The following is a 27,961-nucleotide window of genomic DNA, read 5'->3' as shown; positions in this document are numbered from 1 at the left end:
ACACCAGAAAGGCTGTTTTCACATATACAGTCTATGGTTTTCACACAAGTTTCTCTGCTCTTTGAAAATCTAATTTTAAAGGACCAGTGTGTAGGATTTAGTGACATCTAATGGTGAGGTTGAAGACTGCAACCAATGACTACACCTCTCCTCTTCCGAGTGTATAGGAGAACCTACAAGGGCTGCGGTAAATGCAAAAGGTCCTCTCTAGAGTCAGCTTTTGGTTTGTTAAATGTGAGTTACTGTAGAAACATGGTGGTGCAACATGACAGCCTCTGTAGAAGCGGACCTGCTCCTTATGTAGATATAAACACAATGATTCTCATTTTCATGGGATTACAGGCAAAAAAAAATCAATCCCAGCCAATTTCATGTTTAAATCAGTACAACCTCTTATCATCTTGGTAATCTAAAATAAGCAGTGGCAGGAGCAAATCGGTTTAAAAACATGTCAGGCTTTACATGATATTTTGTCCATTGAGGAAACCATCATTAACTTGTCTTTCCATTGATATAGAGTTTGATTATACACTCATTAAAACTTAAATACTTATTATGAATACTATACCCCATTTCTGCCAAGTTTAATTTTGCTAGGTGCCAGGTTCTACACACTGGTCCTTTACGTGGTGGACCCATGACCATGATTTGTGACATCACCTGGTCCAATATTCAACTTCCACACATGTGATGTGGAAATGTGAAGCACAAACCATTTTTACCGTGAAGTCGGAGACATGTTGTGTCCAGCAGTCAAACGTTTGTAATTAAATAAATTAGCATTTTCATAGATTCTGGTTTTTTGAATGAGGAAGAAGGAATACAGGGTGTTTTAAGGATCATGAATGTAATTTTGCTTTTATTGTGGAAAAAAAACATCAGGCACACATCATTGCTCCAAGCATAGTATTTGTGTCTTATGTCTGGAGGAAATATTTAATCTTCTTTTTATCATTATTATTATTATTAATTGGTGATTGTACTTTTCACATGTTAAGATTAACAGTCACAACTGATGTTTATATATATATTTTATGATGTTTTATACTATTGTCTCTCTTTCATAAAGCTAAAAAACTTTTTTAAAAGGCCCGTCACGTGACCTAAAGAGTCCGTGACGTCACTCGAAACATGGCCGTTCCCGTTGAAGCCATGCTGCCGCTGTAATCCAGTAGTTTTGAAGATTTGTGCAGAATAATCCGGGTTAAAATCAGTTTTGAGCGAGCGGTACACTCAGCGGACTGTTGACACATTTGAGGCCGGACATGAAGACCTTCTGCGGACGAGCCAACCCGACCACCGGAGTCGTGGACTGGGTGGAGGAAGGCGAGGAGTATGACTACCACCAGGAGATAGCCCGGTAACGGAGCAGCTAACACATAGCACTCATTGATTATTGTTGTTTTGTTGCTGGTGAAGAGTCCTCGTCCACGGGACACCGAATGAGGGGAGGGTGCCTCTGAAAATATGACATCCAACTGAGATGGTGCAGTTTAATATGCAGTGTTTTTCAGTGCTGTCAGAGAAACAAAATAAACCTTATTTTGACACCTTTCACAGCTTGGCATTCAGGCTCTTACAGTTGTCTTCCTTCATTTAAGTTTACATGTGTATTTACATTATTTAGCACTGTCACGAGTAGTTTTATTACTGTGATGTAGTCAGGTGTTTGTCCTTCTCTGATATGCAGCTGCTGTTGTTATAAATGAAAAAGAAGTGCTGAGATAAAAGTAGCAATTCTACAATATACAAATACTTTATTATAAATAAAAGTCCTTAAGTGTCATTAATCAACCTGTCCCCATTTATCAAGTGTTTATTTATCATTATATTATTGGTATAATGATATAAATGATATAATACAGCTTTATTGACATGCACTATAGATGTAAGCAGCATTTTAAAGTAGAGCTCATGTTAACAGTTTAAACTGTTGGGTAGTCTTATAATAACGATGTAAGTTTATATGTTATTTAGTATAAAATATTGATCCGAAAAGTAGCCAGAAACTACAGCTGTGGAATAAACGGAATGTGGTGGAGTATAAGTACAAAGTAGCATAAAATGAAAGTACGTTACATTAACCCACCTAAGTATATACACACACTTTATGCATACCCCTAATCCCTCAGATACAGACATATAGTGACACACACACACACACACACACACACACACTTGACAAAGTTAAGAAAAGACAAAATAATAATAATAACAATAAAATGAAAGAACTAAAGTAAATTGTACTGTGTTTTTCTCTTTCAGGTCCTGTTACGCAGACATGCTGCATGATCATGACAGGGTGAGTGACATCAGCCTTATATGAACCAATGAAACTGAGTGTTTTCAGTGGGGATGTAGTTTTTTTCAAAGTAAAGGTCTTGTCAGATTAACTGTTAATATACAGTACCATGCAACACTTTTAGGCACTAACAGTAAAGTGAGGATGCTTTTAAAAATAATGCTGTGAAAAGTTTTTATGTATCTTTTAACTTGAGTCAACAGAAGAATCCTAAATTTAATCAATATTTGGTGGGAACATTTCTTCTTCTTCTTCTGTGGATTTGCGTGTCTCAGCTGCTTCTGTCTCTTAATGTAATCCCAGACTGACTCCGTGATGTTGAGATCAGGGCTCTGTGGGGGGCCAAACCATCTGCTGCAGGACTCCTTGTTCTTGTTGTTAATGAAGATAGTTTTTTATGATTCCAGCTGGATGTTTGGGCTCATTGTCGTTCTGTAGAATACATTTGGGACCAATGAGCACCTTTCTGATAGTACTGCATTATGGACAGTGCTGTATATGTGACATGTGAAGAATCACCTACTTTTGTACCAAAATTTGTCCAGGGGAAGAAGAAAAAAAAGAAAGTTTATTCACTTTTCATATGAAGAAATGAATATGTGAATGTTGATATCAATTATTCTCCGTCCATACTTGCTTTACTTCTTGAGGAAAGTGATTGTGCACCACACAGCTGATGTTCTCTCTGTCTACAGAATGAGAAGTACTACCAGGGCATCCGGGCCGCTGTGGCCAGAGTGAAAGCTCGTGGTGAGAAGGCCGTCATTCTGGACATTGGGACAGGGACAGGCCTGTTGTCCATGATGGCCGTCACTGCCGGAGCCGACTTCTGCTACGCTGTGGAGGTACACATGCTCCTCCTCTATGTGCAGGACGGACACTGTGATGCTGATTTCTCTCGTGCATATTTTCACTGCCAAGTATCTTACAAACAAATTGTGATCCTGCAGACGAACAGCTTTAATAGAGAAAGAAGGGGAAAAAATCATCGTGGAAGATTTTGCATGATCAATTTATCTGATAACTGCTTTAAAAACACAGTTCTCTAAATACTACTGTGTGATTCTGATGTCGTCTTATAAGTTATAATTAATAACCCCACACTGAAAACACAGGTGTGAAAACAGTCTGTAGCATATTCACACCAGAAAAATGATAAATTCAGGATATTAACATGATGATGAAACTTTCTTTTTTCGGCTGACGTGATTCAATATCAGGCCTGCATTTTCTTCATCTATTGATCTAAGTTTTATATTTTCGGCAAATGTTTTAGTAAGATAAGACTTTTATAATCCACGAGGGAAAATTGACACATTACAGGAGAACAGAGAGTTAAGAGGTACGACAGATACAAAAAAGCAAAGAACAAAAAACTCCTTGTATGAAATAAATTAATAAATTAAGAGGTTAAAGACATGAATGAGTAAATTATGCAAATATATATCTTGTTATTAACTGTGTCCTTCGTGTCTACAGGTTTTCAAGCCCATGGCCACCGCCGCCCGGAGCATCGTGGAGAAGAACGGTTTCTCTGACAAGATCAAAATTATTAACAAACACTCCACTGATGTCACTGTGGGACCAGGTTAGAGAGTTACGTATGAATGTTGACTGGTGGAAGCTGCATTCATCTGTCATTTTCTCCAGCAGCATCATTATGTCTGTTTTGATGAGACATGTGATTTATTCCAGATGGAGATATGCAAATGAAGGCCAACATCCTGATCACAGAACTGTTTGATACAGAGCTGATAGGTGAAGGAGCCCTGCCCAGCTATGAGCATGCTCACCAGAATCTGGTCCAGGTGTGTGTGAGTGTGTGTGTGTGTTTGTGCATTTATGAATGAAACTCACTCTCACCAGTCTTGAGCTTTTCTGAAGTATCACACAATGTGTCCTCTGCTGTGTCCCCCCCCCCCCCCCCCCCCACGCAGGAGGGCTGTGAGGCGGTCCCTCACCGGGCCACCGTCTATGCCCAGCTGGTGGAGTCGGAGCTGCTGTGGAGCTGGGCTCAGCTGCAGGAGGTGGAGGTGGAGGGGACCCGGCTGGTGCCTCCGCCCGCCGTGGGTTGCTGCAGCGGAGCTCATGCAGTGTGTGACATCCAGCTGAGCCAGGTCTCTCCTCAAAGCTTCAACCCCCTCGGTCCTGTCTGCACCATGTTTAGGTATGACAGTTGTTGGCTGTTGTTTTAAGACACCCTTCAAAAACTATGAATCTTCCCTTTAATATTTTATATCTGTCCGCATTAGCTTTTTACATCTACCCTCTCCTCCGTTCTCTTCCTCAGTGTGGACTTCAGTAAACCAGTAAGCAGCGCCCCCCAGTCCCACTCATCCCGGTTCGCGGCTCACCATGGGGGTCGGGCCCAGGTGGTGCTGTCCTGGTGGGACATCGACATGGATCCCAGTGGAACCATCGTGTGTTCCATGGCTCCCAGCTGGTCGTACCCACAGCCAAAGAAGGCGCCGGTGAGTTCAACAACACAACATTATGATGTTTATTCAGGCTGGTCACCCCCCCCCACCTCTGTTGATCACTGCCATGTGTTTTTCAGTGGCGGGACCACTGGATGCAGAGTGTGTACTTCCTGCCGACAGAGAGTAAGGTGACAGAAGGGGAGGAGCTCAGCATGACTGTCTGCCATGATGACTACAGTCTGTGGTACAATCTGCAAACTCACAGGTATAACATGATTATAACATGATGGCAGACGACTAATTCATCTATCATTCTCTACAGTTATCAAATAGGGTTTTTCTTTGCCACCGTTACGAAGTGCTTGCCTTTTGTTGGGTATTAATGTCTCTTTAAATTTAAATTAAAGATTATGGTCAAGGTTCTCAATTTCAAGTCTGTCTTAAAACAGATGACATGATGATGATGATCATGATGATGATGATGATGATGATGACGACAGATGAGAAAGCATGTGTCCCACAGCTCACCTGGATAATCAATGGATAATCTTTTTAATTTAATTTAACAAGATACAAGATTTTAAACCTTCACATAACAAAGTGTAGTTGTTTTAAGTGATGAGGTTCTCACTACTATTGGATGGATCGTTGGTGTATAACTTAGCATTATATGTTATATTAATTTCTTTTATATAGGCCTACTATTTTATTACAACTTTGTTTTTTATGTTTAATTGTTATTTCCATTTTAAACCGAATCACAATTTTTGGGAACAGGATTACGTGATTTGTTCTTTGTAATTTGTTCCTTTATCATTTTTGTTCCTTTTCTTTATGTTGTCCTCAGTCTACACTTGTCCTGTCGTATCAACTGTGGAACACTTTGAACTATTATACTGTATGAAAAGTGCCATATAAATAAGTTTGATCGATTAAATAAAAGTGAATACAGCTCAGACTGTCTGCATGTCCATGTTCTCAGCCAGCAGAACTCACACAGCGAGGCTCCTCCCTCTCGACCATGCTGCACCTGCCAGGCACACCTGGTTTGGACCAGGCCGCGATTCGGTGAACTCAACGACAAGCTTCGCACAGAAAGTTACGTCAGCGCACTGCGAAGTGTGAGTGACACAACCAGAATCAAAACTGCTTGTAAGTGTAATGATGGATGTCACAGGTGTTTGATTAGTTGCTGTGTTGACTCCAGGTTCTGAGAGAGGACAGCGTGTGTCTCGGCGTCAGCGATGGAAGTCTTCTTCCTGTGTTTGCTCACGCGCTCGGAGCCAAGAAGGTACCCCGCTCTGACCATGATTATACATACTGCATCATTACAAACCAAAGACTTCACTCAGACTTTGTCATTGACTTGTCATGTTCTTCTCTCTGCATCCACTCAGGTCTCCAGTTTGGAAAACTCAAGAATGTCCAAACAAGTGATCGAGCAGGTAAATGAGAATTATTCAGTCTTTCAGAACTGAAAGAACTGACACTTATCTTAGGTCTCTGAATACAAAGCCACGAACTCTAGAGACAGGTTAGGAGATACTAACGCTACACATTTTTCTCTACAGGTGTTGGAAGCCAACTCGATGAAAGGAGGCGTTGAGCTGTTGGAAATCAGAGCCGAACAGCTGAGCAGTAATGATCTGGGAGGAGAACTGGTACGTTTGCGATAAGATATCAGCAGTTATTTCTAATACTGCCACTAGGGGGCACCACAGTTGACAATTTTAAACTTACCGTACCATTTACACCAACACCTGCACCTGCACCTGCACCGTAAGTTGAAAGGTCCCCTAGCCCCGACTCTGCACCTAGCTAATTTGCGTAGTGAGATTTGATCATAATGTGATCGTGTGTGTTCCATTTGAACTCGAAAGATGGAATTTCTGAGTTATTTCAACTGGAACGCCACCTACAGTCTGACTCGGAAGAGGTTGGAAGAACCTCACCAGCCTCGACCTCAAAATCCAAGATGGCTGCCCCATGTATAAACCGTGTTAAAGTTGTAGTAATGTCCTGTTTTAATTTAACCAATCCCAGCCTGATATATTTTGTGTAATTGGGTCATCTAATAAATCGTCAGAAATAAGTGTAGAACTTCTCTCCTGCAGATCTCAGTCCTGATGGGTGAACCGTACTTCAGCACCAGCCTGTTGCCATGGCACTCGCTGTTTTTCTGGTACTGTCGCACCGCCCTGGCAGGCCTTCTGCGACCCGACGTCACCATCCTGCCCTGCTCCGCCACCCTTCACATGGTGGCCGTGGAGTTCCAGGTGAGACGGACTGCCACATTTTACGTCTACGTCGCTAACAAACAAGCGATAATAATTGAATCACTGCTGCCTTTGTCATCAGTCCTTTAAGGAGATGGAAGCACCATTTTTTTAAAGATCTGAGATTGAATAAGAATAAGATGGTTCTAATTTTATTGTAGACGTGTCACCAAAGAGTTAAAAAATTAAAATTTAGTTCCCTCTGACTGACTTTTGTCTTCTCTGTGTTTGTTAGGATCTGTGGAGGATAAGAGCGCCGTGTGGAACATGTGAGGGATTTGATGTTACCCCCATGGATGAAATGGTCCAGGTAAAATTTCACTTTCCCTAAAGGTTTTTCAGTCTATCTCTTTATCTCTTTAATGTTTATTTCTAAAAACCTATCATGTGAAAAAAAAAATCCTCCATTTCTGTCGCTTCAGCAATCTCTGGATTTCCACGAGTCCCGTGAGGCCGAGCCCCACCCTCTGTGGGAGTACCCGTGTCGCGCCCTGACCCAGTCCAAAGCCGTCATGACCTTTGACTTCACACAGTGTGTCCCTCAACAGCCAATCATCAGTCAGGGCTCACTACCTTTCATAAGGTACAGTCTGTTTCTGTCATTATGATAGTGGTTTAAAAAGTAGTATGAAGACTTTTGAATCTCCAGCAGGAGCTAAATTGGTGGAATACTCTTTTAAATGATCAGTTTACCTTAAATGAAAACTCATTGTCTTCTTGAATGTGAGTCTGAGCAGACTGTGTGATTTGGTGCCTTTTTAGAACTCAATACTAAGAAAGTAGCTTGAAGCCAAACAATTTCTACTTCAAGTCGACATCGTTATCCTTCAGTGTTACGCAGTGTCGAGGAAACAACAGCTTTATAGTCGATGGTTGAACAAAGAGTTGGATTCATTGTTAAATCCTGACAGCACAGGCTTGTTCTGGCTGCTTAATTTTGGCAAAAAATGCAACTTTTTTGGTTTTAAAACACTCAGGTCCTCCTTGTGATGCTGCACACATGAACAGATGGGAGGCATATGAAGAGGTTTTATATGAAGCTGTTCTTTTTCACTCACTGTCAGCGCTCAGTTGCTCATCCTCTTGTCTGTTTCAGGAGTGGTCGTTGCCACGGTGTCGCCTTGTGGATGGAATACAACCTAACCAATGACATCGCCGTCAGTGCAGGCCTAATTGGACCGATTAGCGAGCAGGTAACGCAGCCTTCATATATACCTTTGTTTCATGAACAAACTGAAGCATCTTTGCACCCTCTGAATTATTTATTCTCACCATCCTACTCGGTCTTAACAAAAGGTTCAGGACCTTTAACAGTAGTTATTGAGGCAGACTTTAATCACTTAAACCACTGCTAGAAATACCATTTATTTAAGTTCTGTTCTTTTTAAGTGAATTAAGAGGCTACACAGAATCATTTAGCAGCTTCAAATAATTTTCAGCTTCTACCGTCGCTCTGATCATCTGCTGCGTGAGGTTTTGCCGCTGTAGGATTCTCTCGTCAGATGTGATAGTTTGTCCTGTTGCCTCCTCCCCGCAGGGCGACTGCGAGTGGAGCCGACACAGAAAACAGGGAGTATATTTATTCAGGTCGGCGTGGGACAGCTCAGGTGACAGCAGAGCCACCGTGTCTTACAGCTTCACCTTCGAACCCAGTTTAGGAGACATCAAGATGGACTTCAGCGTGGACTCTGAGTGATGTGGAGCTATCAGCGACTCAAGGAAGGACTCTTAATTGTGTGCTTTTTCCTTCTCAACATCATGAGTGAATATTTAACATGTGTGGTTCAGCCAGTAGGTTTGTTTTGACAGTTGCCTTTGTGAAAGCACTTGATATCTGAACAGTTGTAACAGGACCATTGTCATTCCTTAACTGAGCAGAGTTCAGTGTTTACTGCTGTTTTTATGTTGCAGAAGTCATACATGCAGGTGTTCAGTTCTTAAAAATGTTTTAAAAAATGCTGAGGAATATGAAATCTGTCAACCAAAGACTTTTACCAATAACAAACAATTATATTCAATCATAATAATTCATGTTAAGGGCATCTCATAAACAAATATTTAAGTTTAAGATTAATCATATGCATCACAGTTAGACGTCTGACTGGCTGATGGAAATTCAGACTGTTCAGCCTAAGTGTGTCTTAATGGCCCGTTAGGTTCATAATGTGTGCCAAAACCCACAACTGTTCTATTGTGTACCAGAGATGACTGACAGATTGAATGAATGAACAGGACACCAGTCCAGCAAAGCCTTATGTTGTGTTGTAGAAATGTTTTATAAAGTTTCATTTTGTTTATCATTATTGTCGTCTGGTTTATGACAGTTTCCTTTTTTTTAACAGTCTGCAGGGACATTGGCTGACAGGGCGGTGACATCACTGCTGAGCTCAAGTCAAATCTAAAATTACTTTTAAGACTTTTTCAGCAATAAGGTTGAATCCTGTATAGATAGTCTAAGTTTTCAGTGAGAAGCACTCAGATGGTGTGGCGGCCTTATACCATCAGATGACTGAAATGAAGGATGAAAAGGGTTGTATTAAAATTCTTAAATGAAACGGGTTTAATATCTAGAATACAAGTTTAGTATAACGTTTTTGTTTTTTTAACTTCTGAAATATTGTCATGTCATGATGTCACACACTCCAATACAGGAAGTGGCAGCATGCACCTTTAACGTTGGTTCGTTGTTTGGTTTTAAGAAGACTGAAATAAATGAGATAAAATCTCAGTGTGGTTTAGTTTATTGGATTAAAATGTAACACAAAAGGGCAACAACAATTCTTTTATATACATAAATGTGCTTGTAGACAATCTATGTTCTGCGTATGCTTCAATTGTACTGCTGAGCATAATGTAATTTTGATTTGGACTGAAACTATTTCAGTGGTTCATTGGTAAATGGAATTTCAAATCAAAAAAACTACTAATGGATTTCAGTGCTTTTTAGGTCTTCTCACACCATAATTTACATATTCACTCTTGGTCACTCTCTAAGCTGCATTGCAAAACTCTGAAATTAAAACAGGACTTGCTGTTGCTGGTAAATGAGAGCTTCACAATCAACACTGAAGAAATGTGAGTGATGTCTTGTAATATGAAACAGAAACCATCTCAGCTCCGGACAAACAAATAATCCCATCACATCTGCAGTGATGCCTCAGGGGTGGATGGATAAGAAAGGAATGTGATGTTTTGAAGCATCAGCAGTAGTATGACTGAGATTTGTGCTTTCAAGCGTCCATCAGCGTCTTGTTGTCCAGCTTGATCTTCTCTCCTGGTTTGAATGCTGGCATCCCCGCATATGGGCAGCTGGCACATCTGAACGCATCGCCGAGATAACACTGCCACGAAAAAGAGAGAAATATATTTTTTTAATTCTCTACAACATTCACCACAGAATCATAAGAAAAGACGACATGTACTTACACTTCCACAGGCAGATTTTGGCATATTTGTTGTCTGTTTTCCTTTACTCTCCGCCTCCAGCTCCTCAGCCAGGCCACACGAGCTACACAAACACACGGCATATAATGTCAGCTTTGAAGGATTTTCAAAGCGCAGGTAAAAGTAACAATAGCCTTGATGGACTGACCAGTTCTTGCAGGCTTTCTTCTTGCCGGCACCCTCTCCACAGGTGGGTGCTTTAAGAGAAGCCGGGTCTGGCTTCTTCAAATCATCTTCATCTAGCAGAGCGTCAGAGTCCAGCAGATCCTGGAGAGACAAAGGATGCTCGATAAACGCAGGAAGTATAAGAAATGTCTGTGTAAGATGTTTGAGGTGGCACACAGGGTCAAGAGGAAATAGATCCCTCCTTACCCAGCTGCCCACACTGTACAGTATTTAGTGAGCGTCTATATTAGGACAGAAAGACTCACCACATCATCATCCCCAATGTCATTGGCTGAGAGCGTCCACATTTTGACAGTGTTGGGATCCAGAGTAGGTTTCTCTGCTGCTGCAACACATTTGACAAAATTAGTTTCACATCAACTTTAACCACAGAAGCAAATCACAGAGTTTCACATGAAGGACAGAAGAAAAAAAAAATCACACACATTTCACACATGCTGATGTTAATAATAAGCATTAATTTAAAACAAAGTGGAAAATAAAACATGAAGGAACCTTAATAATTGGTTCATAAATGTGTACTGCTTTGTAGTCGCTCTGTAGTATAAAATCTCCCCAATCAATTACAGTTGCAATCAGAAATATTCAACCCCCCAAAGATTTTAAGGATTTATCTATTAAAGTTTTGTCAAAGAGCCAGATTCTTCTTTGGATGACTTTTTTTATGAGTTGAGTGATACATAAAATAAACACAGAAAATAAATGATCTAGTATTTGTGTGTAACAGTATATTTTGTTAAGATAGCCATGTCACAATTATTCAACCCCTATATAATATTGTTGTTTTTAAAGCCTTCCGCCGGTTTTTATGGCCTAAAGTGGAGTAGAAACATAATGAAGCCTTTGGGAACTCTATAATGATCCTTCATTTGATTCAGCTGTGATGCATATATAAACCCCACCCATGAAGGTATCCAAGGTGAGCTGCAATCATGGGAAAGACAAAGGAGCTTCCATAAAGCTGAGAGAGGAGATTATTTCATCACACCTGAAGAGCTTTGGGTATAAGAAGATTTCCAAAACATTCAACATTCCGAGAGACACCATTGGGAACATCATAAGGAAGTTCAAAACATCTGGAACAGCTGCAAAACTGCCTAGCTGTGGAAGAAAGCCCAAAATTTCATCAAGGGCCCATAGCAACTTAGTCAGGACAACTGAGAAAACCCCCCATGTTACTGCAAAACAACTACAGGTTGACCTGATGAAGGCTGGTACAAGTGCTTCAGTGGCAACTATAAGACGTCATGGCCCGACTCCAACACGCTCCACTCTTGACCACAAAGAACATCAAAAGTCGCCTAGAATAATCCAGGAGGAATTTGGATAAGACTACAGAGTTTTGGGAGACAGTTCTATGGACCGATGAAACCAAGCTGGACCTGTTTGGACATATGGACCAGCGGTATGTCTGGCGTGCGAAAGGCCAGGCTTATGACCACAGGAATACCATCCCCACAGTCAAGCATGGAGGTGGATCATTGATGATGTGGGGCTGTTTGTCTGCAGCAGGAACTGGCAGTCTTGACCGTGTACCTGGAATCATGGATTCCCAGAAATACCAGGCCATTTTAAGGAGGAACGTGATGTCTTCTGTTGACAAATTGAACCTTGGTGATCATTGGACTTTCCAGCAGGACAATGATCCCAAGCACACCTCCAAGTCAACCAAAGCTATGTTGAGAAATGGATCCTGGAATGTCCTGGAGTGGCCTTCTCAGTCACCAGATTTAAATCTGATTGAAAATCTTTGGTGGGATTTAAAGAAGGCAGTTGCAGCACGGAAGCCATCAAACATCACTGAGCTGGAGGCTTCTGCTCATGAAGAATGGGCAAAGATACCGATCGAGAGGTGTAAGAAGCTTGTCAGCACCCACCGAAAATGTTTGTTAGAAGTTATAAAAGCAAAAGGATGCTCCACAAAGTACTGAAGCTGGGGGTTGAATAATACTGCACATGCACATTTGTTAAGAGAGTTACATTTTTCATTTGAACTTCAAAGTTGAGTCAACTTGTGTTGTCAAAATAACTCAAATATGTATCAATAAATATGTTCTGTTATTTAATGAGGTTTTTTGTCACTTATTGTCATTATCCTTCATACACATCACTAAAATGTCTTTTGAGGTGAGGGGGTTGAATATTTCTGATTGCAACTATAAGTTTAATACTTTTTAGTGCTAACCAAACATCTATACACTGACAGTACAGTCTTATACATGTGTGTTCAATCTTTGGCTGTGTATAAATACGGATGTCATGACAGCTCCCCAAAAATGAAGCCAAAACATCTTGATTGCCCCCTGGTGACTGGCTGCAGAATAGATCACAAGTCACACCCCCTACATGTTAGCAAATGTGACATGAGCCAAACTAAGAAAATCAAAACATTATAATAATATTACAAATTTGCTTCTTGATCATCCAAAATGCTAATTTATAGATAAAATGACTAGTGTCCATTGGTGTGGACAAACCTCCCAACATATGCAGAGTGATCTCCTTGAATCTTAAAGCTGTGGAAATAAATGCACTTATTAAAAAGGCAGGAAAACTGTCCATCTGAAGCTACAGTACCTGGCTTGGGTGTCTTTTTCCCAAACGACAACTTGAGCTGACTGGATGATCCCACCTCATAGTTGGGCTTGGAGGCAGATATGCGAACTCTAGACAGGGTGTTTCCTTCGTAACCAGTGGCTGCCCTGAGAGAGTTCAGCGCCTCTGGGGTCAGTTCTGCTTTATTGACCTGGAGAAAGATGAAGCCGGAGGGTAAAAAAGGAGCCTTTGCACCAGAGTTTGGTAGATTTTTACCACTGTTGTGGCAGTCCACATTTATGTGTCAAAATATTCACATTTCACTATACTGATGATTCCATCAACTATTTTTTATGTTCCACAAGAAATTCTATTTTAGAAACCATTTAATTCATTAATCAATAATTCAGCACAGGGTTTCTGCAGACTATTTAAGACCTTTTTTAAACAGAATACATGAATACCAGTCAGTCAGAACAATAAGGCATCCTAAGGCAATTATGACTTTTCAATACCGTCTAAAGAATTTCATGGGGGAACTGAGCTCAATGCCTTTAGAGAGTTTTCCTGACTTGCAGATACAATAACTCTAACTTGACAACAACTATCCTCTAAAAGCCAGACTCCTGAAATATGTTTATGCTGAGCAGCTTCCTTAATCCAGAGTACACACTGTCAGGATGACGAGCAACATCCACTGCTTTGTGTGGGCTTATTAACCCTGTGACTCACCTCTGTCACTGACATAAAGCCAGACAACTTCAGAGCTGACATCAGCTTCTCGGCCGTCCTCACACTCTGTGCTTCAGCTCCTGGAACAGAGAACGAAAAAAGTCAGACACACTGTATCAGAATCATCAGTGCAGAACAGTGACTGATTGGATAAAGACATGACATACTAAATATAAGAGTATTTGGTGGTTTATATCCATGGTGAAAGCGAGACTGTACATTATATCCAATTTACTTGAGGGTCAAAAATCTTACATGACTAGGAGACTTAAAATTCTGACCTTAACACACCTCTGAAATCCAGCCATTCAAACTCAATGAGAATTTAAAGCAACAGCACTGTCTCCCACCTGTGACCGGTTCCTCCAGAACGATCTTCCCGCCAGGTTTGAGCACTTTGGCTATCTCTGCAAGAGTTTCTGAGCTGTGGATGGACGAGCTGTCAGCCAGAAGGCAAGACAGCACCCAATCGAAGGTGGATGCCGTGTGGGAGGCTGAGAGGAGAAGCATGAAAGAAATAAATGCACAAACTTACACCAGAATACAGAGGTACATCATCTACATATGAGGTGATAAACATATAGTTGTAGCCATAACATAGAATAGCTCACCACATAGAAGCCTATTAGAAAATAGTTTCTTTGTCAAGTCAGAATGTTAACATTGATTAAATGTTGTGGCTTGGAGTTAATGTGCATGTGTTTTAAGGTTAATTAAGCAACATAAAAATTCTTCCCTGGTGTAATTCAAAGTCAGGCAAAGAGCCACTCACATAGTGATAGTCTCTCCATGTTCTCCACTGACACTTTGCCCTCCGCACCAACCATAGCACTCACATCCTCTGCAAACTGTTTAAGGGCTGTTGGTGCTGAGGGCTGAGTCCAAATCAGCATCACTTTGTCTCCAGTTTTAATGCCGAGGTCTGTCATGATTTCCTGGAAAAAGTAAAAAGATTCACTTATGTCAGTATATTTAAGCAGTACTTTATCAGTTTCTTAAAATGTTCTTGAAACGTTCTTAGCAAAAATGACATGATTCAGTTGACCCTCCTTGGTGATGTGGAGGTCAAACAAGCTGATATCATGGCAGCATCACCGCAAAGCATGGCGTCAAATATGAGATCAGAGTGAGTCAACAGTTTTTTAACACAGGCTACAAAAACTGGATCAGAAGCAGCACAGAAACAGTATTGTATTCTCATGTATTGGACTTGACTACATATAATTATAAATGTGCCAATGTCACTGTGGTCACCTCCTGTCGCCCAATCACATAAAGCAAGATCTAATAGGCTGTAAGGTCTTTCTTAAGGAAACGCTGCTCATAATGTGACTGTGGTCTTCATTATGACAAGGTAATTTAGATATGTATGGAATGACAAGGTGTTACAGTTGTTTTTCATTGGATGACACAGTCAGACCATAAGAAATTACCAATCTGATAACACAGAACCGTTAAAACCAGCCTAGACTTGACCTGACTCAGACAGAAAACCAGTTTGTCCCATTAAAACACTGGATATGGTCTGTTTTTTATTAATATCCCGTGTTTCTAATAAATCCTGCTTAGTTAACGGCGCATATCTAACCTATAGTAATGATACATACTGTCAGCAGATGATGAAATGTGAAAACAGTAGAAAGTTCTGGAAGCTTCTCTTTACGGTCTTATTAGCCCGAAACGTTCAGTTGTAACACTAGAAATTGCTTATTCATTGTATCTTAGCGTATTATGTGATAAAGTTAGAGAACTTGGGCTAACTATTAATGAGCTAGCTTGTTGTTGACAAAGGTGAAAGCAGGTTAAGTTAGCAGACAGCGTGACGCAGGAGCCTCAATTTCCCACACACGTTATTAACGTTAGAAAAGTCCGGTACACGGTACACATTAACAACTTACACTGACGCTTTTCCACAATTGTTCTGAAACGCGTCTGGTGGCCTAATTACTGATAAATATGTAGATATATAAATACATTATTAATAGAGCATACTCACCGATTGACCCTCTATACCGGTGACAATTTGTGTCAAGTTGTACTGAGTGAAAAGCGTGTCTTCCGATTTAGATTTTCAAAATAAGATGTTAGTGTTGCGCAACGTTTTGACACATATATAACGTGTGTGTGTGTGTGTGTGTGTGTGTGTGTGTGTGTGTGTGTGTGTGTGTGTGTGTGTGTGTGTTTATTTGTATATGATGTATATTTTATGTCTAGTATGTATTTGTGTGCTATTATACCATATTTGTTATCGAGTATTTTTCAATGTGCTTTTGATGCGTTTTAATTTGAAGACGGCTTCCTTGATGTTCCGGTCTCTGTATCGATTATTTTGTAAGTCGCGCTAAAGTGACGCAACAGAGTGTAAACAGGGCCTCAGTGCAGCTGGATATGGCGGCGCTGCTGAGAGGTGTGCGGGCTGGAAGGGCACTAAGAGGGCTGGCCGGCGGTAAGACGGACCGACAACTCATGTTGTTCCTTCATGTTAACAGCAGCTAGACTGCTAGTCATTCGTGTACCTTCAATTCTTTTGTTTTTTTGTTGTAAGTGTGGAATTGAGCCAATGTTGACGATAGCTCTCCGTGCCAAAGTCACTTCTCAGAGAAGGTGATCATGAAGGACAGAATCAGCAAACATTATGTTGGCTGTGGCTTTAAAAGCTCAACAGTTAGTATGATAATTATTATTTAGCAGTGGTGTGTCTTGGTTGACCTCAATCCTAAAACATGCATTGTATTGCAAACACGTTCCTGCAGCTGGGGGCAGCTTCGCTCTGATTATGCAAGCTGTCAACTAACCCTAACCCTGTTTCTCATGAACTGCCTAAAAATAGCTCAGATTCCTATGTGTTAAAGTTTTGTGGTGGCACTTTTCTGATCATAAGAAGATATTTTATACTAGTGGGCACACACACGTGTAATCCACTGTGCAACATTCAGCTTTACTGGTTATAGGACGTGTTCACCGTTTTTCAACTGTGTCCAGCAGTCAGGTGTCCATATGAACAGTGAAAGAGTTTTTCCTCTCTGTAATCATTCCTCCTGTTCATACTGACTATGACAAGATCTCCTTCAAATGTGCTTTCAATGGAAGTGATGGGGGGCTAAATCTACAGTGTGTCCACACAGTCATTTAAAAGTTGATGTGAAGCTTATGAGTCTTCAGCAGTCTGAGTTAGTCATATCAAGTGGATATCTGACACATGTACATCTTTTTAGCATCAAATTCCCTCTTTGTGTTTCCCTGTTGAGCTGTGGTGGAAGTTTAGTAACAAAAAGAGGGACTTTGGCACTTAAAAGACTGTAACATTGAAAGATATCTACTTGATTTGACTTGTTTGGATGGCTGAAGCTTCATATTAGCTACGGATCAACTTTGAAATATATTTTTCAACTGAAGGAGGACTGTGGATTTTGTCCCCCATCACTTTTCTAAGTGCATGATGAAAGGATCTTCTAATGGTTAATATGAAGACGAGGAATGATTTCAGCAATCATCCATATTACAGTGTCTACAACTCTACCAAACTCCCTAATTATCCACTTAAATACACAGTGAAAATGTGCTTGGTGAGTCACTTGAGCGCCAAAATGATCAAACCACAGACATTGCAGGTTTTCCCCAAATGCATAATTCTTCCACAAAACGTTTGCACATTAAATGTTCTTTCTCATTCAGACCTAGTTGACAGAAGACATTTTGACATGTCACAGTTGGAAACACACGGGTATAAATAATACAATTTAAAAAAAAAAAAATCTCAAAGCTACAACTTCATTTCAAGACCTAAATGTTTCTATATCCACAGTACACAATGTTATAAAGAATGAATATTAATTTAATTACAATATTTTAGAATAGAGTTTGGTCACAGATAAGATGCTAATGAAACTACTCCTCCCTCCAGTGGTGACTTCACCAGCAGCAACAAACCCCCAGTGCAGTGGTCTGAGACGAGGCTTCCACTGCGCAGCGCTGAGGCTTCAGGATGAATCCAAATCCGACAAACCCTCCTCGTCTTCCTCATCCACCACCTACCACGAGCACTACCAGTCTCACTCTGCCGAACAGGACACGGCAGCGGAAGCATCCCAGGGACAATCAGCGTCCGACCCAGAGGCAGGGGAGGCTGCCAGGCCAAACACCAGGTCAGTCAGAGGCAGCAAGAGTGGCTGGAGGTTTATTATGTAGAGTTTCTGGGCTAATGGGTCAATCAATCAATCAGACTTTATTTGTGTAGCAATTTTCATGCATAGTAATGTAACACAAAGTGCTTAAGATAAATGACTGTTATAAATATTGACTTGATAAAAACAGGAAGTGACGCAAGGCTATTAATGAATCTGCAATGAGAAAACCCCAGAAGTAGGATAAAAAAAAAAATAAAAAAAATTCAGAACACCCAAATAAATTAAATAGTAAAATAAAGTCACTATAAAGTGAGTAAAACCCACAAATGTGAGGTGGGATATTGAAAGGAAAACAAAGATAGATAATAATAAAATAAAATAATTAAAACAACTAAGAGGAGATGTGGTGAAGTAAAAGCAGACATTAAAAAGGAGGTTATGAAGAGGAAAATAAATAAAGAAATAGAACAGAACAAAAAGAATAGACCATGTAGTAAAAACAGGCTAAAACAAAAAAATAAAAGACAAATAAGTAAACTGAATAAAGGTCAGATTAAAAAGGTGGGTTTTAAGTTTGCTTTTAAAAAATCACCATTAATATAATTAATTAATATAAGTTTGCTGCATGCACTTTACCAATGTCACATTTTTGAAGATGAAGTTCAGTGTGATAGAGTTATGTTGACCTCAGCTTCTGTCACGTTCATTTATTTCCCGAAACATCACTTTGTGTGTGTGTGTGTGTGTGTGTGGAAAGTTACCAGGACCAGAGCGGGGAGCAGAATGAGGAGTATGAAACAGAGGAGCAACTGCAAGCTCGGATCCTGACGGCTGCTCTGGAGTTCGTCCCACAGCATGGCTGGTCGATGGAAGCCATAGCAGCCGGAGCTGAGGTGAGCTGCTGTTAAAAAATGTTTCAGCACTTAAATGTTGCTGTCCGGATGTAGTGTAAATAAAATGTGAGGAAACATTTTAGGGAAATTGTTACATAAAAAGTGCTTGTATGTCCTTTCATTTTTAAAATACTTTATTAATTGTCATTATACCATTTTATGCATCTTGCCTGTGTAATATAGGCTACATAGTGATGACAACTTTTTTAGGTTTGTCACCCAGTGATACAACATAATAACAATTAATTAATGTTACAATGAGTTAAAGTAAATCAATGCTGGAACCAGTCTGTAGGTGGATTTATGGATCACGTGTACAAACATACAAATCTCAGGAAATCCACCAATCTCTGCAGTCTTAGATACTAAAAAAATCAACATCCTGTTCTCTCACATCCTCTGATGTAACATGAATGGAGAATTTAGAATTTAAAGTGTTTGTTTCTTTGTGTGTGTGTGTGTGTGTGTGTGTGTGTGTGTGTGTGTGTGTGTGTGTGTGTGTGTGTGTGTGTGTGTGTGTGTGTGTGTGTGTGTGTGTGTGTGTGTGTGTGTGTGTGTGTGTGTGTGTGTGTGTGTGTGTGTGTGTGTGTGTGGTGTACCAGACACTGGGCCTGTCCTCTGCTTCCACTGGTATGTTCTACAACGGCTCTGGAGACTTGGTTCTTCATTTCATCGCCCACTGCAACTCCCAGCTGACAGAGATCATGGCTGAACAACACAAACAGATCCAACTGGGCCAAGCCGAGTATGCACATGCACACACACCGGCATGTGTAGTCCCTTGCTACTATTAAAGTGCAGAATTACTTTAATTCACTTCCCTGTATGATGATTTTTACCAACTTTAACATTCAGTTATCTTGAGTTTTTGCCTGAAGCTGTTTATTTACAGTCATGCTGTTCCTGTTAGCTGTAAAAACTGTGTTGCAGTCAGAGCTCTACATTTCAGCTTTAAACTTTCACAAATGTGTTGCAGATCAAAGCAGACTGCTGACTTTCTAAGAGATGCTGTAGAGACCAGACTGAGGATGTATGTCCCCTACATAGAGACATGGCCGCAGGTACAGCATGATGATGATGATGATGAAGAGCATGAGTACTGGCCGTCCGGTGCATCCTCTTCCGTTTGTTGTCACTGTTTGTTACTATCAGAGGTCAGGACTTGTGTTACGTTCTTGACTTTGTGACTGTGTCCTCAGGCCATGAGTCTGCTGCTGCTTCCTCACAACATCCCCGACAGCCTGAAGCACCTCTCCACCATGGTGGACGACATCTGGTACTATGCCGGGGACCGGTCCACAGACGTGAGTGGATCCTATCACCCTCGATCCCCCCTCTCTTCTGCTCACACCTTCCTGTCTCCCTTTCATCACAACCCCCACAATGTCCGGCCCGCCTCCTCTCAGGTTACTCCCCCTCCTCCCCCCTACCAATCCCTAACTTTGTCCCCTTTTAACACCACCACAACAATACTTGTTTCTGATTGGTTGGCAGATGCCCTTTTAAAAATGTATATTTGGAAAAAAGTAAATCATAATCTTAAATCCGTGTTCAGCTTTCTATTAGTGTCGAATTAAGCGAGGGGTCAAATCAAATACTCTCACCTCATTGGCCAGAAGGACTTTAAAACACTGATTAGATGATTTTAAGATCACCTGTTTTTCTTTTGGTGTGGAGCTGTATGATAATGCACTCTGACATATCTAAATATGAAGAAATAATGGACTTTAAAAGTGTTCCTTCCACTGTCGTGAATTTTACTGGAACTTCTTTGCTGTTACTGTTACTTTTAGAAATGTTTGTCAGTGTGACATCCATTTCAATATGCCAAAAGAAACACAACAGATATTTAACAGAGCACAAATTATTTTTATTGCACACTTAAACACACACTTCCTGATGATATAGGATAATATAGATTGCACGGAGAGTGCAGATTCACTAATAACAGAAAATTAAATGAACTAGGAGGATCGGAGAGCATCACTAACTCTTGCTTGTGCATTTGGAATGTAATATATTTAATAGCATGAATGACAGGAAGGATAATAACTGTTTCTTGTATCATCACAGTTGCAGTTTTATTCGTTTATAAAGCAGAACCCCAAATGATAATGATGATAATAATAATTATAATAATAATAATATACTTTCTTTCTATAGCACCTTTCCAAATCAAAGTTACATGGTGCTTCACATTATACATTATACACCATTTAAGCAAAATAAAATTAACAGAGTATCATACTTAAAAACACGATAAGAAAAACAGTGGTTAAGCATAAATAGATGAGACAAAAATGAAATGAATACATTAAACAATAACAAAAAAACAGATTGAGCTGATCTAATACTGAGGGGGAGGTTGTTCCACAGCTTATTTTCTGATTTTAGTGAAAATACATCTGTAGTCTGTCTGTAGTTATGCAGCACTGTCCTTTAATGATGTACCTGCTTGAGCCAGCTGACTTCCTTCCTTCGTATGTCTTCAGGGTCTGTAATCTAGGTTTTTTTCTTTTGTTGCTGTTGCACTTTCTCATTTAGTGTTTTCTTTTGTTACATGTCATATTGCTGTGGTACTTTGCCTCAAATGAAAGGACTTCGCCTGTTTCAAACATTTACTTTATGAGCTGTCCTTCACCTCTTTCCTTTTGTAGATGAACTGGTACACGAAAAGAGCAGCACTGACGGGCATCTTTAACACCACAGAGCTTGTGATGGTTCAGGATTCCTCCCCAGACTTCCAGGACACCTGGAACTTCCTTGACAACCGCATTCAGGATGTAGTCAACATGGCCAGCACTGCCAAACAGGTAGAGTGCACCGTGTGTCATATCAAAGAGTTCAGCAGAGGATGAACCGTAGAAATGTGGTCATTAGGAAGCAAATCAACTCTCTCTGCTTCCAAGCTTTACCCAAAAGTAAAGTAATACTGTTTTAGTAGTACACAACCTGAATTGGCCTCATATGCTTTGTTCTGCAGGTGCAGTCGACTGGTGAAACAGTGGTTCAGGGGCTCATGGGAGCTGCTGTAACAGTAAGTCTTTATCTCATGTTCATCATTCCTATGTTCTTAAGTTCTTCTCAAAACCTTGACACCCACAAATGTGGTCATCTTCATTAGAAACCTTTGGAGTGATGTGTATCAATTTATACATTTAATTTGTTTTCACCTAGTGTCACTTCAGACGCTGCATTTCACTAATTTATCATGTTTTGCTTGTGTTTACAGCTGAAGAACCTCACAGGTTTGAACCAGAGGCGATGATGTAAAAAATCTGCCCCCCAAACTGATCCGACCATTGCGTCTGTGTCACAAGCTGAAGATCAATTTTCTTTTTTCGCTTTTCTTTCTGAATAACTGTGTGAGGCTGAAAGTGTTGGATTATGGCTTTCATTTTGTCAGGGGAGGCTATGTCTTGTTTTGTTTCACTGTTCAAGATTTCCCTCTCCTGCTCAGATCAATTTTTCCTTTGTATAAGAGGAGTCAAGGATCAGTTATTTTGCTGTCAGGTCAATCAAGACTTCAATAAAGTAGTTATTATATATTTACCATATGTGTGTGCTTTTTACTTGTCTGACTAAAATGAAATCACTCATCCACTATAAAGGATCTTTTCAGAAATCCAGGAGTGAAGTTTTGCAATGTAAATTTCTCACATAGTGTCTACAGGCAATACAAATCTTCACTGAAATTGTTTCGTTATTCCATAGACAAATCATTATATCAGCCAATAATCTCTTATATACATAAACACATTTTTTTGCTCTGATTCCTCAAATGTGGTTATCAAACACGTCACAAAGACATGTAATAGAGGTATGATATTTTACAGTTTAACAATAAACTGTGTTAAGTGTCAGTCTGCTGAAACAGTAAACCTCACAATGAAATGAGTTTTTATAAATTACTGTGAATAACAGAACAAGAAATACATATTAAACTTTATTAAAGAAAAATGATCAAATATACCTAAAATGCAACCTATATAACTAATATATATAGATATCTATCTATTTAAATACACATACACTGTATATAGACGGTAATATCGTCGACCAATGTAGGTCGGCCTCTTAATTTTTTTTTTTATAACCACTGGAGTTTCAAATAAAGTTTATTTTAAAAAAATTTAAACAACAAAAAAAAAACAATAACAAACATACGCTGAGCACTTTTATTTTGAAGGGCTTTCTGGGCAAAGTCTGACCTGGATATTAAACAAAAGCCCGCCTCCTTAAATCAGTGTGACCAATCAGTGATCGTATCTACAATTTCTGGCCAATCATCGGCCGGTAAGCATTTCCGTGGAGGTCATTAAGCAAGAATAGCGGCAGTCGAACGTCGTGTGGATTTGTGAACATTAATATCTGTCCTTAATTTACTCCAATAATGCCGTATGCTAACCAACCGACGGTGAAAATTACAGAACTGTCAGACGAAAATGTGAAGTTTATGATTGAAAACACTGATTTGGCGTAAGTATTCATTTATCTGTGAGTAGCATTAGCAGAGAGCTTTATCGTCATTCAGCTGCACCAAAACACACCGTTGGGCTGAGAGTTAATGTTAAATAAATGCACTGTGGAGAATTCATGACTGTCTAAAAGTGAGAGTTAATGTTAAATAAACGCACTGTCGAGGATTCATGACGAACTAAAGTAACTACAGCCAGTTTTGTAGACTAGGGTTAGTTTAAACTAGCTAAGAGGTGGGCAAGTGCTTCAGACAATTCAGGAGTTAAAACTGTTATAACCCCTATTTATTATGTAAAGAGAAAAAGCTAATGTTCCTTGTTTTGATAAATATAAGGCATAAAATGTATTATGCGTATTAAACTTATAAGCTAATATTCCTTTTGGATAAATATTAAGCATAAAACACCTTATTTCAATTGACTATAGGTTTTCCTTGTCCGGCATTTCTGAGTCTTGTACTCTGGTTACCTTTTGAGGGTCAAATTAGTGTTAAAGAAGGACTGAAAGAGGAGGCTACATTGATGTTAGCTTGTTGAATATGAGAAATGTTATAAATAGTTGTATGTAAAACATTAACGTGAAGTCTTTCTGTGTGTTTCAGGGTTGCAAACTCTATACGTCGTGTCTTCATGTCAGAAGTTGCCACTATAGGTAAAGTAACTTTTTACATGTATTTTTCACTGACTTTCATTACACATAAACTAGGCTATTACTGAGGAGACATACTCTATTCAGTCTATTCAGAGTGAGCATTTTCACTTTATGACAAGATGTTTGACTGATTTTTTACATCACAGAGCTGTGGTGGGATTATTTAAGTTCCCTCTGTTGTCTTTGGGATGTCTGATTGTCACTAAATTTGATCACAGGAAACTCCTTTGGTCAGTACAAGGTTTAGTTTGATGGAGAAAGACGTCTTTTGGCATCTAAAGATGGCTGGACTGTTGGATGAGCAAATTCTTCTCAGGAGTATATAGTCATTTGACTGAAGGAGACTCAGTCAAAGTGCAGTAGCTGCCCAAAAAGCAAGTTTAAAAAATACAAATACATAAAATTTGCATTGTTGGAGGGATGCGAGACTGCATCTACCAGAAGCCACAGAACAATGGAGAATGTAGTCGGTGTGGCACTTTTCCCCACACAGTATTACTCATAAAATTTCTAAATGACTCACTTGAACCTGCATTACTTTTGTTTCCAGCGATTGACTGGATCCAGATCGATGCCAATTCATCAGTATTGCATGATGAGTTCATTGCACACAGAGTGGGTATGTATCTGCAACTTGATAGGGATTTGTCATATGTTGAAATATGACCAGAGGTGTCATATAAACAATGATGTCTTCTGTGTTGACAGGTCTCATACCCCTCACTAGCGATGACATTGTGGACAAAATGCAATATTCCAGGGTGAGTATACAGTCGTATGAGTCAACAACAGTGATGTGTCCTAGTTGCATTTTAATGCGGCACCATCAATACTGAAAGTTATTCTGCCCCAAACTCTAAACCTGATCACTGAATGTGATTAAGTAACTTCTATTTATATACAGTATGGTTCTTTTGTAATTAGTGGCTTTACTTTTACCCACTTTTAATCTCTTAGTGTCTAAAGTATGTTTGTATATCATTTTACTTGCGCGTTTCCTATTTCCTCCTTTTAATATTGTATTTCACTTTTTTAAATAAAGTTTACTATTATAAATATTTTTTTGTCACATTATCACCGTAATTGTTACACAGCATTTTTCTAGTATTTTGAATTTTCATACACAGTTTTGTACAAAACAACAGCCGCTACACTGAATAACTACCATAATGACTTTCATACAGTCCAGTGTAATAGATATTAGTTTGACTCCTATTCGATACTGGAAGAGATGTCTAGATTTTTTTGAACCATATCTCCAAACTGTACTATATAAATACAGTATAATAATTGGATAGTATTCTCATGTCCAGTTACAGTTTTTAAATGTGTCTGTCTCTGCCCCATGTCTGATCTTGCTGCAGGACTGTACCTGTGATGATTTCTGTCCAGAGTGTTCTGTCGAGCTGACGATGGATGTCCGATGCACTGAAGACCAGACACGCCATGTCACCTCACGTGACCTGTTGTCCAACAACCCCAGAGTAATCCCTGTGAGTCTTTTCTCCACATGTTGAAGTCATTTTAAGCAGAGTGGGAGCAGAAAAGAAAAAACTGACTGTTTGAATTTGACTTTCCAGGTAACTTCCAGGAGTAGAGACAATGATCCCAATGACTACGTTGAACAAGATGGTAAAGTTTGAAACTGCCTCTGCTTTTTTTCAGGTGTTTTTCATTCATGTTGTTTGACATTAAAAAAAACGTCTCTGTCACTAACACAACAGACATTTTGCTGGTGAAGCTTCGTAAAGGACAGGAACTGCGACTCAGAGCTTACGCCAAGAAAGGTTTTGGCAAAGAGCATGCCAAGTGGAACCCAACAGCGGGGGTGTCGTTCGAGTACGACCCAGACAACGCACTCCGGCACACAGTTTACCCAAGACCTGAGGAATGGTGCGTTATTTGTTCTGTTATTTCTCAGCATGATGGATAAATGTGTATTACAGGAAAATGACCACAGAGTTCCTCAAGCACCCATAAACACCTTGATGTGTTTTGTCTTTCTCTTATTTCCAGGCCAAAGAGTGAATACACAGAGATTGAAGAAGACGAGGTTCAAGCTCCCTATGACCCCAATGGAAAACCAGAAAGGTGAAGAGACAGAAATCATACTTGAGCACAGGTAGAGAGCATGTTTGAAGTCAACAATAGGACTCATTTGTGGCCCCCCCCTCCCCCCCCGCAGGTTCTTTTACAACGTGGAGTCTTGCGGCTCTCTACGACCGGAGACCATCGTCATGTCTGCGCTGGCCGTCCTCAAGAAGAAGCTGAGCGACTTGCAGACACAGCTGAGCCACGAGATCCAGAGCGACGTGCTCACCATCAACTGAGAGTGTCTCGCTTACAGACCAGGACCTGCATTCGCACAGCACATTACTTCTGATCAGATCTAGGATCAGTGTTCAGGTTGCATGACACATGTGCGTATGCTCTAAGTGGAATCAGTTGGATCCTCCCTGGATACTGGTCTCAGATCTGTATGTATTTGTTATCAAAAGGCTGATCACTGGTTCTTGAGCTGTGGGTAATTTGAACTACTAAGAGTCCTCATTTTACCTTAGAGTTTGAAAAAAATGATTATGTAAAGTGTCTCATTTTTAGAAGACATAATTTACTCTTATCTGGACATGTATTCTTGAACTTATTCCAGCAGCAGTGATTCTAACAGAAGTTGTGTGTGTGCAATGCAAGGTCAGTGTCTGAAAGGTCTCGCAATGATACAAATAAAGTTTTTTTTTGTTGTCAGTGTAATACTCGATTAATATTTTGTTAAATGTCACTTTTTAAATAAATCTGTTTTGAAAGCCTTGATGATCTTTTGTTAAGTATTTCCTTATTGTAATGGCTTAAAACGTTCAAGATCATTTATATGCACATATGAGTGCAAATACAAAATTTAAAAAAACACAAAAACTCATCAGGATTCATAAAAACTAACCTGTAGATATGAAGAAGATGTAAACAATTTAGAGTGTAATCAGTGAGGGACATTCATTTATTGTCCAGAAGTCTCAATTTGTGAGTTTGGTACAGATTATAACCATGGATCTCTGTGAGCACTATAACCTGCCTAACAGTACAGTGTCATGCCTCTGACCTCAGATATGGACCTGAAGGAATTTATACCCACAGTGGGATGTGTCAAGTCAGAGACTGATACCAGAGCCAGAGAGACACAGTTTCATAGTAAAAGCACAAATCCGACCACAAGCTGAGTTTTTGTTTGAACAGCACTGCTGCCGATCGACAAGATCTTACAGTAAGATGATACACTATTAGATAGCAATGGGGAGTTTTTACTGACTATTTATACCCTCTTATAATATAAAAATTATCAATAAGTTGACATTAATTAGACATTAATCAGAAAGACACTCAAATAAAAGCACGTGCTACAATACCGGATAGATGTTTGTTACATGTCTCATAATTCATTTTGTTGAAGAAAACGTTTCATTTCCGTTCAGTTTTCCTTAAGGAGGCTTTTATTTTGAATGCTTTGACATACACGTTGTTTTTTAATGATGCGGGTTTTCAGTGCGACACAGACCGCATCACATCCCGTATCGGTCACAGCTCACATACCTGAGCGTGGATGACTCACGCGAGATGACAGGTAAACTGCTCTCTACTGTTACAGGAGGTTATGCCGAGCCTCGTTTACATTTAATGTAATTTATCATTTCTGTTGTTATCTGCTAATATAACACAAAATATAATATTAAAACAATACATTATTTGAATATGGAGGACCCGCTATTTAATTCGGCACATGTGTTATCTAATGGGCAGCACTGCAAATTCCAGTGTTTTTTATTCTGAGTGATGATGCACATACAATCTTCCGCTTTAATAACAGGCGCTAAAAGGTGATTTTAAATGAGATAAAGAGCACAGCAATTGATAGCATGCATGC

The 27,961-nt window shown here is 39.8% G+C and overlaps 4 protein-coding genes across 5 annotated transcripts; 3 read left to right on the top strand and 1 right to left on the bottom strand.

Moving 5' to 3' along the window:
• Nucleotides 1–1,139: 1,139 nt before the first annotated feature.
• prmt7 (protein arginine methyltransferase 7) lies at nt 1,140–9,726 on the top strand. Its single transcript, XM_062421102.1, has 17 exons — nt 1,140–1,360; nt 2,266–2,302; nt 2,998–3,147; nt 3,782–3,890; nt 3,998–4,110; nt 4,240–4,469; nt 4,593–4,773; nt 4,860–4,987; nt 5,705–5,843; nt 5,930–6,013; nt 6,120–6,167; nt 6,294–6,383; nt 6,837–6,998; nt 7,234–7,308; nt 7,421–7,581; nt 8,095–8,191; nt 8,536–9,726. The coding sequence occupies exons 1-17, from the start codon at nt 1,266–1,268 to the stop codon at nt 8,692–8,694; spliced, it is 2,058 nt and encodes a 685-aa protein (XP_062277086.1). The 5' UTR covers nt 1,140–1,265; the 3' UTR covers nt 8,695–9,726.
• Nucleotides 9,722–15,922, bottom strand: ciapin1 (cytokine induced apoptosis inhibitor 1). 2 transcript variants are annotated; one of them, XM_062421103.1, is made up of 9 exons: nt 15,892–15,922; nt 14,668–14,830; nt 14,246–14,389; nt 13,896–13,975; nt 13,206–13,374; nt 10,874–10,953; nt 10,591–10,709; nt 10,425–10,506; nt 9,722–10,339 (listed from the first exon to the last, which is right to left on the bottom strand). In XM_062421103.1, exons 2-9 carry the CDS (start codon nt 14,822–14,824, stop codon nt 10,229–10,231), a joined length of 942 nt encoding a protein of 313 aa, XP_062277087.1. In that variant the 5' UTR covers nt 14,825–14,830; nt 15,892–15,922; the 3' UTR covers nt 9,722–10,228. The 2 variants fall into 2 exon arrangements, with proteins under 2 accessions (XP_062277087.1, XP_062277090.1); XM_062421106.1 differs by having other exon boundaries at nt 10,874–10,950.
• Nucleotides 15,923–16,257: 335 nt separating this feature from the next.
• coq9 (coenzyme Q9 homolog (S. cerevisiae)) lies at nt 16,258–22,467 on the top strand. Its single transcript, XM_062420515.1, has 9 exons — nt 16,258–16,341; nt 17,800–18,040; nt 18,780–18,915; nt 19,518–19,660; nt 19,892–19,976; nt 20,115–20,219; nt 21,573–21,728; nt 21,899–21,952; nt 22,148–22,467. The coding sequence occupies exons 1-9, from the start codon at nt 16,284–16,286 to the stop codon at nt 22,181–22,183; spliced, it is 1,014 nt and encodes a 337-aa protein (XP_062276499.1). The 5' UTR covers nt 16,258–16,283; the 3' UTR covers nt 22,184–22,467.
• Nucleotides 22,468–23,253: 786 nt separating this feature from the next.
• On the top strand, nt 23,254–26,841 carry polr2c (RNA polymerase II subunit C). The gene is made up of 9 exons (XM_062421010.1): nt 23,254–23,394; nt 23,996–24,045; nt 24,596–24,664; nt 24,754–24,806; nt 25,410–25,538; nt 25,626–25,677; nt 25,770–25,938; nt 26,062–26,136; nt 26,231–26,841. Exons 1-9 carry the CDS (start codon nt 23,309–23,311, stop codon nt 26,373–26,375), a joined length of 828 nt encoding a protein of 275 aa, XP_062276994.1. The 5' UTR covers nt 23,254–23,308; the 3' UTR covers nt 26,376–26,841.
• The last annotated feature ends 1,120 nt before the right edge of the window (nt 26,842–27,961 follow it).

The sequence above is a fragment of the Scomber scombrus genome, chromosome 6, assembly GCF_963691925.1.
Source record: "Scomber scombrus chromosome 6, fScoSco1.1, whole genome shotgun sequence".
Taxonomy (NCBI): Eukaryota; Metazoa; Chordata; class Actinopteri; order Scombriformes; family Scombridae; genus Scomber; species Scomber scombrus.
Note: the sequence above shows the minus strand (reverse complement) of the source record. Positions and strands in the feature narration are given on the sequence as shown.